At 42.3% G+C, this 14,148-nt stretch overlaps 1 protein-coding gene across 2 annotated transcripts in view; it reads right to left on the bottom strand.

The window, feature by feature from the left end:
- RPTOR (regulatory associated protein of MTOR complex 1) overlaps nt 1–11,549 on the bottom strand; it is a 699,963-nt gene extending 688,414 nt beyond the window's left edge. For both annotated transcript variants that reach the window (XM_029599200.1, XM_029599201.1), the window contains exon 1: nt 11,148–11,549. In XM_029599200.1, coding sequence (XP_029455060.1) covers nt 11,148–11,306 — 159 coding nt within the window. In that variant the 5' untranslated portion in view covers nt 11,307–11,549. The remainder of the gene's footprint in view (nt 1–11,147) is intronic.
- Between the last annotated feature and the right edge of the window lie 2,599 nt (nt 11,550–14,148).

Raw genomic sequence — 14,148 nt, 5'->3', positions numbered from 1 at the left:
GAGTTCTAGACGGATGTCTGGCGGGAGCGCATTCCATTGAGTGGGGCCTGCTGTAGATATGGAACGTTTCTGAAGCGAGGATTTTGTTGAAGGGGCATAGAGAGTGCCTTTATATGCTCCTCTGATGGGTCTGGATGATGTGTGAGGACGTAGTTGGGTGCTTAGGTAGAGTGGGGAGATGTGAATGGATTATGGATAGTTGTGAGCACTTTAAAGAGGATCCTGTGTTTAATGGGCAGCCAGAGGAGGAGTTTAAGGGTGGGGGTGATGTGTTCTCTTTTATTCGTTTTGGTAAGGATTCTGGCTGCAGAGTTTTGACCCATCTGGAGGTGTTTGATGGTACTGGCTGGGAGACCAAACAGGAGCGAGTTGCAATAGTCGATTTTCGATAGTATGATGGCTTGTAGAACCATATGGAAATCGTTGAAGTGAAGTAGTGGTTTCAGCTTTCTAAGGACTTGTAGCTTGTAGAAACAGTCTTTAGTGATGGTGCTTATAAATTTTTTTAGGTTAAACTGATTATCTAGAATGACACCTAAATCTCTTACATGTGGCGATTGATTTAATTTTGGTATGGTTGAAAGGAGTGTGTCAGATGGGTTGAGAAGCTAGTTGTTGTCATCTTGATTGATGATTAGGATCTCGGTTTTGTTGTTGTTAAGTATGAGGTTGAGGCTGGAGAGCAGATGATTGATCAGTTGCAAGCAATTGTTCCAGTGAGTCATAGTTTTATGTAAGGATTCTGAAATAGGGATGAGTATTTGAATATCGTCCGCGTAGAGGTAGTGCGTCAGATTTAGATTGGTGAGTAGCTGGCAGAGCGGGAGAAGATAAATGTTGAAGAGGGTCGGAGAGAGGGATGAACCTTGGGGGACACCCTGGTTGGATGGGACCAGCTGTGATTCTTTATTATTTATCTTTACCTTGAAATGTCTATTAGACAGGAAGGACTTGAACCAGCTGAGGAATGTTCCCTTAATGCCTATGTCTGCAAGACGTTTTAATAGTGTTGAATGTTTTACTGTGTCAAAGGCCATGGAGAGATCTAGCAGGATCAGGAGACATGGTTGTTTTTTTGCCCATATTTGATAGAATGGTGTCGGTAAGAGATATGAGGAGGGATTCTGTGCTTAACGATTTGCGAAAGCCGAACTGGGAAGATGCGAGAATGGTGTTTTATCATGTGACATTTCAAGTGCTAAAATACAGTCATACTGGATAAAAGTTCAGAAAACCCTGTTCTAGGTTCTCCCCTCTCTCCTGGTAGATGAGCATACAGGATCTCATACTTAATCCAGCATCTAGCCTGCACTAGCCCTCCCCAAGCTTTGCAAGCGATAAAGCTGGGAGCTGAAATTCAGCACACAGTTTAACACACAAGCTAATATTTTTTTTTAATTCTCAAAGCAGTAAGCCAATATGCTAATACACCGGGAGTTAAAAAATGCACACAAACCCAAAAATGTGCACAAAGAAAAGGCTTAGTTCACAGAAAACAGGAAGTATGAGAAGAAAAGGTGTAAAAATCATCTTTTCGGTCCATACAGTATGATTTATGCATACAAAAATGCTTTCTGCAAAGATATAGGCCATCTAACTATAAAGTATTACTAACAATGACCTCTGTCAACCCTTTCCCTCTCCTTCATTGAGCTGTAATGGCAGATGCAGACAGACAGACAGACAATCTATGGCCTAGCAGACTTTGTACTATTTAAACCTAGTGTAACTGCACTGTTTCTTCATTAATCCGATAAAGCAAGCGGAGCTCTCAAAAGCTTGTCACAGATGTAATATTTTACATGTAGGTATAGATCATATCAGACCAAGAAGAGGAATGTTTGTGATCTTAAAGTGTGGCTGTTATAAGTGCTAATTTATTTTTTTTTGTCTGCAACAAATTATGTAAACTGCTTAGAAATTCCAATAGGCGGTATAAAAATGTTTTAAATAGTGTATTAAGTCGGTCCAGTAAAAAAAAAAAAGTCTCACCTGCAGCTTGTTTTTGGATTCTTTCTACTTACAGAAACTAGAGCCACAAGTCGGCGGCGGAGGGAGGGTTTAAAGCCAGGATTAGGTCACTCTGACCGGGATGACATACAACCATCTGGTGACTATCTAATGATTATACAGTGTTCTTTAAGCCTTGGGTGCATGACTTGCTTTATCCAACATCACTGTTTCTCCAAATCTCTTCCTGTTCAGGATCCAGTGTTAAAAATCAAATAGGAAAGCCCAACACACTTCACTCCCGGGCAGTGCTTTCTTTCTGGGGGGGGGGGGGGGGGGGCGGGGATATATGTACTCACAGGCAGGATATATGTTTGTTTTTTTGAAGGATCACCAGGGCAAATCAAGCAGGTAGAGGAAAAGGTGTGGGTACTCTCAGGGCAGCTGATTGTACTGCTGAATAAGTGATAACAGCTGAACACTCACCGCCTGGCACAGTAATTAGCTGTGTTAAAATCACTGTTAAGGATCACCAAGCAGAACACAAAGCAAGATGAAAGGGGAGAGAAGAGAATAAAGCATGGATAGGGCACAAGGCCTGCTCTGAGCACTTAAGTCTCAATTCCACAGTAAAGTCAGATCCAGCCATCCATCAAATAATCAACCCAATGGTTACATTGTCTTCAGACATTGATTAAAATGCAAAATAAATTAATTCACAACAGAACGTTATAGATTTCTTTGCAAAATCTGTCATAAGTGAAAGACTAGGAAGCTGCAGTTTTAATTACACATAGAAATGAAGGGTCGCAAACGAGGTGTAGGCAAGACCTTTTTAAACAGACAAAATCTTGTGACTAGCTTTTGGAGAGGTTTTCTTCTTTCATCAGGTCAGTGCCAAATGAGCCAAGGATGATGCTGCCTGAATAAACAAATACCCTGTAGGTTGGATTGCTGCAAGCACATGTCTTTTAATGACAAACTAGGGCTTCTCTAACAAGTTAAAAAGTGTAATAAACTGGCCTGTATATCTGACGCACTATTCTCAATAATTTATCCCACAGCTCACTAATAACTTCTTACCAACACTCTGAGGGCCCCAGAACACTACAATAAATTTATAATTGTCTTACTTTCAGAGCTCTGCAAAAAAAAAAAAAAAAAACCAGATGCCCTCGCTGACTTGCTGAGCCTTAATATTCCTCTTTATCTACCTTAGCAAACGGGCTACAAATTCCAAAGACGGACATACTGACAAGCTCCGATCATGTCCTCTGCCACTCCACGAGCTACCTAGCACCTAGAAATACTCAGAAGCACCTTTGTCCCTTCTTAAAGTCCTCACGCAAACAACTTTCCTGCATTCCAAAAATAAAACTGAGATATTGCTCTTATTTTATCAGACTGAAATTTACAGCAAGTTCAAAGGAGAGCTCCAAAAAGATATTTCTCCTTCAGTAACATGCAACTAGCTAACCATCCAAAATTGATCTTTTATTTTTCTCTCTTCCAAAACTGAGTTAGAGGTAAGCCCTCTTTTCTCATCTCTACTGCCTTCTTTTTAAATTAGGGTCACTTTTAAATGGAGGCTTTGAATTGTGTGCTGCTCTCTATTGTACAGAAGTCCAGTAGGAGCAGGTTGAGATGCAAGGCACTCATTATCTTAGAACAAAAATGTTTGACAATCTCCAGAAGCAAAAGATAGGACTGTCAGTCTTTTAAACTGAAGATAGAACTGCCAAGCAGTTTTGCCTAAGTGTTAATTATTCTGCAGGACATAAGAATCCTGCTTTGTTCACCGCGACAATGTGGAATCTTAGTGCTTTGAAAAACAATGCACTACGAAAGGGAGGCACAACTGTATCCATGAAGCACAACAGAAAGGAGTTGATGCTAAAAAATGCTCATGCTTTGCCGCCAACTGCATTACTTTTATGTGCACATAGAAATTCTTCTCTTTGCCTATTTTGTTTTGATCAGCAAATGACCCCCCACCTAAAATCCATATGAACAATATACAAGATGGAAATACCACCAAGACTGAAGAAGGATTTTTAATAAATCAAATTACTTGTATAAGAAATGCATTGGCAGGGCCCAGTATAGAAGTGTCAGAGTATGGCAGTTCAGCGTTCAAGGTAACTGGTAAACAGTACCAATATTGAACAAGAAGGCTTAAAACACTAAAAAAAAAAAAAAAAAGAATAATGCCAAAGAGAAATTAGAACAGTTTGAGCAACACCAATTCATCTATCAAAATACGGATTTGATTCTAGAGTACAGACAAATCATTTTATCAAGAGCAATTCATTTCCTAGGAGGTGCTGCCTGGTGGCCATGCATGTAGATTCTGGGGTCAAGTGGCCAGCCTTCCTCAGTTCCCTCAAATACAGCAGTGCTGGTAAACATGAATGTAAGAAGACCACTGGCAATCTTATTGGAAAACCACTTTGATTTTCTGGTGGAAAGGCAGTCTAAAAAGAAAATAAAACTAAAATAAACCCACAGGAATCTACTCACCTGTTTCAGAATAGTTTTTACCCACAGATCTGTAACCACATGCATTAGAACAAAAGTAGCATACCACACCATTCTCCATGCTCAGAGCTCATACATTTCTGATATTCTTGGGGGGGTTACAGCAGGTTACTGATAAAGAATGGCTTGGCAGTCAATAAGAAAATACAAAAGTCCAGTGAAAGAACAAAATATTTTCAGCTAAGCCTTTTTACCCGGATAAAATGGCTTTGAGAATTGTCCATCCTGAATCAGCTAGGCCTAAAGGTGGATGGTGTTCCCTTTCTTTTTCCTTGGTACAGTAAAGCAGCTATTTGCCTCTGATTTTGGTAGATCCTCATGGATTCAACCTTTTTATTTAAATGTTTAACAGAATATAAACAACTTGAGTCTTATCGTATAGTATATGCAGTGAAGATTGCTTTTTAAACTGGAAACACTTTCTGTAAATTAAAAAAAAAAATTTAAATTATTGATCCACCTTGCTTGGTTTTCAAAAGAAGTGTTCAGACTGTGTGTAATTTGCCCAGTTACATGTGCGCACGGGTGTCCATAGCATGTGACATTTAACAGAGTTCAAAAGAGGCATGCTATCAGCCTAAATATGCCCAGGAGAAGAAGAGTGTTTACATGGGATGTTCAAATGTAATCATGCTAGTTTGCCCCCCTCAGCTGCCCACGCAGATTGCAGATGAAAAGTACCTGGGCTGCTTTTGGTGCACGGGCTTTGCGGGCGCTCATCTTCAAAAGGGAAACATGCTTTTTCACTATGGATGCTGGCTACAGTGTACATAGGGTAAAAGTATCACAGACACTACAGCATACTCAAGACAGTCCCCAACCTATATTAAGGGCTGGCTCTTGTGGGCGGGGGGAAGGAATCCAAGAGTTGTGCTATCAGGTGCAAGTCACTGGCAAAGTCATAATTTGAAAGACAAAGTAACTTAAGAGAGCCTTTTCAAGAGCCGTGGGATGAGGAGAAAAAGCGCTCTCTTCCACAGCTTCCCAAACCTTTAGCCAATATGACCCCATTTTAACAACTGAATATTCACATAACCCCAGATGCTCATGAAATAACAGCCCTCCCCTCTGTTCCTCTCCACTCCCTCTTATCTGAAGCAGGGAAGAAATGTTAGCAGCAGCAATGCGTGGAACCTAAGAGTCAGCATGCACTCACAGGCCGCAGCCCTCTAACACAGATTTCCATTCTAAATGGAAGCGGGCATGAAACCTATGAGTGTGCGCAGACTATCCCTTCCGGTTGGAGTGGAGGTCCACAGGGAGCAGTCCTGTTTTTCATGACCCCCATTGGGGTCATGACCCACAGTTTTGGAAACGCTGCTCTATTCACTTTCACAAAGTAGTGACATGCTGAGACAGACCAATAGTCCAAGCCCAGCAGCCTGTCTACATCAGTGGTTAATCTGGGTCATGTGAAGTAGTCAGTATATCCCAATGGAGAGATTCATTCCCAAAAACAGCCATTCCCAGGAACCTGGCCAAAAAACTTTTCACAACTCAGAAAACAAATTCTGCAGCTTAATTGTGTAATATGCATGGTCATGAATCTGGACTGCAAAAACCCAAGAGAGAGGTACAGTATAGAGAGGGTGAAATTCATGCACAAAGCAAGAGCAGGATCTGGGGATACAGCATCTGATGATCTCAAGGTGTCCAAACAACTGGATAAGATGACAGCATAGGGAGAGGACTGATCAAAAGAAAAAAAGGAGACAATATTGCCCTTGTGTAAGTCCTTGATGAAACCTAAATTGGAATACTGTGTACAGTTCTGGAGACCACACCTTCAAAATGATACAAACAGGATGGAGTCAGTCCAGAGTGTCAGTGATCTTCATTATAAAGCCTATGGGGACAGATTTAAGGATCTAAATATGTATGCTGTAGAGAAAAGACGGGATAAAGAGATACGATAGAGACTTAAATACCTCCAAGGTATCACTGCCTCTTTAAACAGAAAGGAGACTCTGGAGCAAGGGGTGAAGGTAGAAGGGGTAGACTCAGGAGTGATCTAAGGAAATATTTCTTTATGGAAAGGGTAGCAGATGCATAGTGCAGCCTCCCAGTGGAAGTGATGGAGACAAGGATGCTATGTAAATTCAAGCACAGAGGATCTCTGAAGGAGTGGTAGTGACTGTCTGTGTGGCTGGATAGGTTCTTTTTCTGCTGTTAGAAAAGGAAGCTGAGTACGCCATAGTGCCATCCTGCACACCTTGAATGCTGTGTGCAGTTTAAAATAAATACAGCAGAACTAGAAAAGATACAGAGAAGAGCAAAAAAAATGATAAAGGGGATGGAGCTCCCTTATGAAGAAATAATAAACAGAGCCCTCCAGCTTGGAGAAGAGGCATCTGAGAGGGGATATGACAGAGGTTTATGAAATCACAAGGAGGTGGACAAGTTAATTACCTTTTCAAATAGAACTAGGGGTCACTCCATGAAACTAAGTGGTAGCAGAGTTAAAACAAACTGGAGGTGGGGGGGGGGGGTTTCAATAAATTTAGCATTATAAGAACATAAGAAATTGCCATGCTGGGTCAGAACAAGGGTCCATCAAGCCCAGCATCCTGTTTCCAACAGAGGCCAAACCAGGCCACAAGAACCTGGCAATTATCCAAACACTAAGAAGATCCCATGCTATTGATGCAATTAATAGCAGTGGCTATTCCCTAAGTAAACCTGATTAATAGCAGTTAATAGACTTCTCCTCCAAGAACTTATCCAAACCTTTTTTGAACCCAGCTACACTAACTGCACTAACCACATCCTCTGGCAACAAATTCCAGAGCTTTATTGTGCGTTGAGTGAAAAAGAATTTTCTCCGATTAGTCTTAAATGTGCTACTTGCTAACTTCATGGAATGCCCCCTAAGTCCTTCTATTATTCGAAAGTGTAAATAACCGAATCACATCTACTTGTTCAAGACCTCTCATGATCTTAAAGACCTCTATAATATCCCCCCTCAGCCGTCTCTTCTCCAAGCTGAACAGCCCTAACCTCTTCAGCCTTTCCTCATAGGGGAGCTGTTCCATCCCCTTTATCATTTTGGTAGCCCTTCTCTGTACCTTCTCCATCACAACTATATCTTTTTTGAGATGTGGCAACCAGAATTGTACACAGTATTCAAGGTGTGGTCTCATCATGGAGCAATATAGAGGCATTATGACATTTTCCATTTTATTAACCATTCCCTTCCTAATAATTACTAACATTCTGTTTGCTTTTTTTGACTGCTACAGCACACTGAGCCAATGACTTTAAAGTATTATCCACTATGATGCCTATATCTTTTTCCTGGGTTTTAGCTCCTAATATAGAACCTAACATCGTGTAACTACAGCAAGGGTTTTTTTTTTCTTATATGCAACACCTTGCACTTGTCCACATTAAATTTCATCTGCCATTTGGATGCCCAATCTTCCAGTCTTGCAAGGTCATCCTGTAATGTATCACAATCTGCTTGTGATTTAACTACTCTGAATAATTTTGTATCATCTGCAAATTTGATAACCTCACTCGTCGTATTCCTTTCCAGATCATTTATATATATATTGAAAAGCACCGGTCCCAGTACAGATCCCTGAGGCACTCCACTGTTTACCCTTTTCCACTGAGAAAATTGACCATTTAATCCTACTCTGTTTCTTGTCTTTTAACCAGTTTGTAATCCACGAAAGGACATCGCCTCCTATCCCATGACTTTTTAGTTTTCATAGAAGCCTCTCATGAGGGACTTTGTCAAACGCCTTCTATATCTACTGGTTCACCTTTATCCACATGTTTATTAACCCCTTCAAAATGAAGCAGATTTGTTAGGCAAGACTTCCCTTAGGTAAATCCGTATTGACTGTGTTCCATTAAATCATGTCTTTCCATATCCTCTACGATTTTGATCTTGAGAATAGTTTCCACTATTTTTCCCGGCACTGAAGTTAGGCTCACTGGTCTATAGTTACCCAGATCGCCCCTGAAGCCTTTTTTAAATATTGGGGTTACATTGGCCACCCTCCAGTCTTCAGCCAAATTCTATACCAACACTCAAGCTTTACTAGATTCCTCTTCATGTTTATCACACTTTCCTGTTGCAGATTTTGGTGTTGTCCATAAAAATACAAAACACTTTCCCCAATAGTCCTTCCTCGATATCGCTTACAAAAATCTTGAAAAAAAAAAAAAAAGAAAGAGCCAGTCTATGGGCTGGTCCTTGTGGCATGCCACTAGTAATTGCCTTCACTGTAAGCTCCAAGTATCACTAAAAATGTTTGTCATCTCCCAGTCAACCAGTTTCTAGCCCAGTCACATTAGGATCCATACCAAGAATGCTAAGTTTATTTACAAGTTACCTATGTGGAGCAGTGTTAAAGATCTTACTGAAATCTAAGTACACTACATTCATGCTCTCTCCTGATCTATCTCTCTGGTCACCCAATCAAAGAAATTGATCAGTTTTATCTGAAAAGATGTACATCTAGTAAAACCATGCTGACTTGGACCTTGTAATCCAGGGGTAGGCAACTCCACCAACAGGTCAGGTCTTCAATGCTGAATATGCATAAAGTATATTTGCATTTAGCATCTCCACAGTATGCAAATATATTATGCATATTCATCATAGTTATCATGAATCATAGACCTGTTTATAGCACTCAAGGGCAAGAGTTGTCTAACCCCGTTCAAACCAACTAGGTTCTAGAAACTGCACTATCCTCTGTTTTAGCAGCGATTTCATTAAACTTACTTACCATAAAGATAATGTAGCTTGACTTCTACACTGTATTAACTTCCTGATAGAAACAGACGAATCCTTCTTCACAACTATCAGAATAAATCCTAATTTTACCATCTAAATATTGTGCTACCACAAACATTCTTAAAGTTCAATCTCTTAATTTGTGATGCAGGAGGAAGAAAAAATGTTTTTGGAAAACTTGGCACCAGACCAAATCTTTAGGAACCAGGATAAATGATTTTTATTTTAGGTGCACTTCTAAGTAAATAAGAGCACCTACAGTCAATGCTCAAGCTGTGTCTGTATGTATGCATATATCAAGGACATCACAGGGGACAGACAAAGTTGAAATTTGTAAAAAAGGTGGGTACAAAGGTGCTACCATTCCTATCAAATTCCTATCAGCTACATCAGCTCAGCTGGATGGCTCCTGATTGCCAAGAGTGAGGCATCTATCACTTCAGAAGAGCTTAAAACCAAAGTAGAAAAAGCAGAAAACACTGATGTGTTATGCACAATAAACAAATCTGACCTCTGCAGCATTGCCAGACAGCTCAGGGAGCTGAAGACCTGAGCCAGGAAACAAACTTTGCATGGCAAAGGGTCCCATATTGGTATTTTCAATCACTGTCTGCCAGATTATTCGGTGTTCCTTTAATGGTCAAAGCCACGTTTCCTCCATACGTGATGGTATCCTCCAAAAAGGGTCTACTTCAAACTTCCACATATACTGTTTATACATATCTGCCACTTCTGGCATCAGGCCTGCAGCACAGTTTATACTATAGCTTCAAAGAATATCCTATTTTACAGACAATCAAACATTCAGGAGACAGTTTCAACCAGGAGTTTAATCCGTTCAATGGCTCGAGATAATCTGCAAAATCACTACTAGTTTGCCTTTTTAGAAATGAAATGATGGTGGATAGGGACAGTTATGGGAGTTACTGCTGCATTCAACTGAATGTAGATGGCAGGATGCCAAGTATTGGATCCACTCCAGAATTTTGTTGCAGAATCACACAAGGTCAGGAGTGTACTATCAATGGCTTTTGATGTAGGTTGCTTTAGGTCATGCACTAGCTGAGGCTCTGAGTCTACACAAACTGCCACTAGCAATGCATGTTCATAAATAATCCAGCAATGCCAGTGTCTAATAATATAAACTATTTGAATCAAAAGAGAGCTCATTTTCTTCAATGTGTTTAGAGTCTCAATACACAAACAATATTCACTTAGTTTCCCTAATTGCATTACAAATTTGAGAAGAAAGAGAGACATTTGTTGGGCAAAAACAATAATTTCTTTAGGTGATAAATAATTAACATGCACATTAAGACAGTCTGAAGAACCCTTAGAACAGCGGTGAACAACTCCTCGAGTGCCGTAATTCAGTCGGATTTTCAGGAAATCCACTATATGCATGAGATGCATCTGCAGGCACTGCATGCAAATACATCTCAAGCATATTCAGTGTGAATATCTAGAAAACCCGACTGAGTTGCGGTACTGGGTGACAGAAGTTGCCTGTCCCTGCCTTAGATATACTAAAAGTTTGCAGCATGCATGTATTAGTTTAATAGCTCATTTATAGTGCAATAACGTAATGGCTTTCACTTTACAATTAGTTATTCTCATACGAGCACTTTTGAGTGCCACGCTCATAGCACTTCCTCGTGCTGTTGGCTAAACGAAAAGCAGGAGGATAGGAAAGAGGGAGAACAGATAACGCTGGTGAAGGACGTAAGGTCACTCCCAGGAGGAATTGGGCGGGAGAAGAGCAAAGTCTATCTTTGGACAATGGGGAAGAAAGGGGAAGATTACGCCCACAGAAAGTGAAAGAATGCGGAGCCAGCCCCCATAACATAGGAAAGAGGAACTGACTCAGTCACCGGGGAAGGAAAGCTGACGGGCTATGGCCCTCACTCACCCGGTCTTTCATTCGCCAGCTCTGCGCCAGGGACTTTGAGCCCTCGATCTTCTCGCAGTGCCGCTTCTTCATGAAGGCGAGCGGCAGATTCCAGTCGCTGAGATCCGCCTCTTCTTCCTCGCCGAGCCCCAGGGCCGGGGACTGCAGGTCCAGCTCCATGGCGGCGGCGGCAGCAGCAACCAGGACACGGTAAAGCAGACTCAGCAAGGGGGGAGGCTTTCAGCCTCGCGTCCGGTCACTCGGCGGAGGTGGCGGCAGGCCAAGCCCGGCTCGGACCCGCATGGTGTCCCGGGCCCTCTCTGACACTTCACCGCTGGGGAGCGCAACGTGAAGCCCCTCAGCACAGCACCACGGAAGACGCCATATTGCAGGAACCCAGCATGCATTGCGAGCTACGGACCACCGTCAGGGCCAAAACGGCGCGGAAAGCGCCAGTTTCAAACTAGCAAAACAAATATGAGTTTCATTTGGTTTGTTACTGCGCCAGCCAATCCCTGGCCGCCAATGTCAGTCACGTGCCTACGCCATCACGTTTGGAACCTTGGATATTATTATAGCGGTAGCATAGTACAAAGTTCCTTTCGTTCCTACTGCTACTATTACTTCTTAACATTTCTGTAGTGCTACACAACATACCCAGCAGTGCTTTTCATTACTTTAGAGTTGTTTATTTATTTAGATTTTTATATTCCGCTTTCTACACTTTTTTCAGCACATCAAAGCAGATTACATTCAGGTACCGTAGGTATTTCCCTATCCCCAGAGGGCTTACAGAATGATGAAGCCTGCGCTAAAGGGGGTGGTGGGGGGTGAAGGATGGGGTGGGTGATAGCCCGCAGCCGATCGCACCACAGCGGTGCAATTTCGCCTGCTAAGGTGCAGCCGGCTGCAGGCTATCGCGGGCATGGCGCCACCGTCTGCCCCCCAACTCCTCCTCTCCCCCTAATTTTAATGTTACCACCGCGAAAAAGCCCTTTTCGCGTGTGATAAGGGCCTTTTCACATGCGACAGGGTCTTATCACGTGCGTTAGGCCCTAATACATGCAATAGAGCCTTATCACGTGCTTAGGCCCTAACGTACACGATAAGTCCTTAGAAAATAACCCCCTAAGTTTGTACCTTAGGCACAAGGAGTGACAGTGGGCCTTGAACCCTCGTCTCCTGGGTTGTAGCCCACTGCTCTAACCAAAGTCAGTGCACAATAACATGTTTTCACAGGGGGTCAGTAAACAGATAATAGCAGCATAGGAAAAATGAAATGACATTTTCTGCTGTTATAGAAACATAGAAATGACGGCAGAAGAAGACCAACCGGTCCATCCAGTCTGCCCAGCAAGCCTTACACTTATTTTTTCTCATACTTAACTGTTTCTCTTGGCTCTTAGTAACCTTATGTTCTAATTCCCTTTTCACCCCCACTATTAATGTAGAGAGCAGTGATGGAGCTGCTTCCAAGTGAAATATTAAGTTTGATTAGTTGGGTAAGCGGCAGCATAGCTCTCTGCCATGAAGCAGAGGGCAATGCTGGAAATGTGTGAAGTATCAGTTTTTCTTTTCCCCTGTCATTGAAGCAGGGAGTCATGCCGGACATGCAGCGAAAGTGAAGCATGCCTTGAAAGTCACATTAACTATCATCAAATATTGAAAAGCATAATAATTGGTAATACCTATAGCCCATGAACCCATCCCTGTTTTTTTCTTTTTTTATTTTTATTTTTTAATTGGGAGATGGATGCCCTTCATCCTTCTACTCTGTGAAGGTGGACACCTGCCACTGGCATCCCGCTCCGTTAATGCCTCTGTGGCTACTGCCGCTCCATGCAGTGTTTTACTACCTGCTCTTTATATGCGTCCTCTAGAACTGATGGATCCCATCCCTGGTTTTTTTTTATTATTTATTTAATTGGGAGATGACAGCCCTCCATCCTTCCGCTCCGTGAAGGTGGACACCTACCACTGGCCACTGGCATCCCGCTCCGTGAATGCCTCTGTGGCTACTGCCGCTCTGTGCAGTATTTTACTACCTGCTCTTTATATGGACACCTACCACTGGCCACTGGCATCCCGCTCCGTGAATGCCTCTGTGGCTACTGCGGCTCCGTGCAGTATTTTACTACCTGCTCTTTATATGTGTCCTCTAGACCTGATGGATCCCATCCCTGTTTTGTTTTTTGTTTTTTTTTTATTTAATTGGGAGATGACAGCCCTACATCCTTCCGCTCCATGAAGGTGGACACCTACCACTGGCCACTGGCATCCCGCTCCGTGAATGCCTCTGTGGCTACTGCCGCTCCGTGCAGTATTTTACTACCTGCTCTTTATATGCGTCCTCTAGACCTGATGGATCCCATCCCTGTTTTGTTTTTTGTTTTTTTTTATTTAATTGGGAGATGACAGCCCTCCATCCTTCCGCTCCGTGCAATATGATGTTTAGAATTGATCTTAAATCTAAAGGCAGCAGACCTCATGATGTTTATCATCAATCTTAAATCTAATGGTAGTGGCCCTCACATGCCACTAGATAAGTGCTGGGGAGAAGCTGGCTGTCGTGATACGTGTGGGTATCAGTGATACAGGAAAGTTTAGGAGGGAGATTCTGGAGGCTAAATTTAGGTTCTTGGGGGAAATTTACAAAACCATGATTTTTTTTTTTTTTTATCATGGGAGTGGCACAATATTGCGGGAGACATCCCCACAATATTGAGCCCCTTCGCAACAAAATATCCCGATAGTATCGTGGCGTGAATTTTTATTGTGGCACAAATGCATGACCAAAAATCACACCACAGTACAAGTCTAAACGTTAAATGGGTGCCCATCTTGGTCAGGGCTGCCTTCGTGTTAAAAGGCCAATTGGCTCAAATCTATCCCCTCATAAACCTCAAACATTACCCTCAGGGGATTTGGAGACCCCCACCAACCTTGTGAGGTGGCGCTGATCCCCCCCAAAAGCAAAAAAATGTACATTCCTGTGCACTCGGGCAGGCCAATCCACATGAGT

This window comes from Rhinatrema bivittatum, chromosome 4, assembly GCF_901001135.1.
Source record: "Rhinatrema bivittatum chromosome 4, aRhiBiv1.1, whole genome shotgun sequence".
In the NCBI taxonomy this organism is placed as follows: Eukaryota; Metazoa; Chordata; class Amphibia; order Gymnophiona; family Rhinatrematidae; genus Rhinatrema; species Rhinatrema bivittatum.
This window is presented reverse-complemented; position numbering and strand designations above follow the sequence as displayed.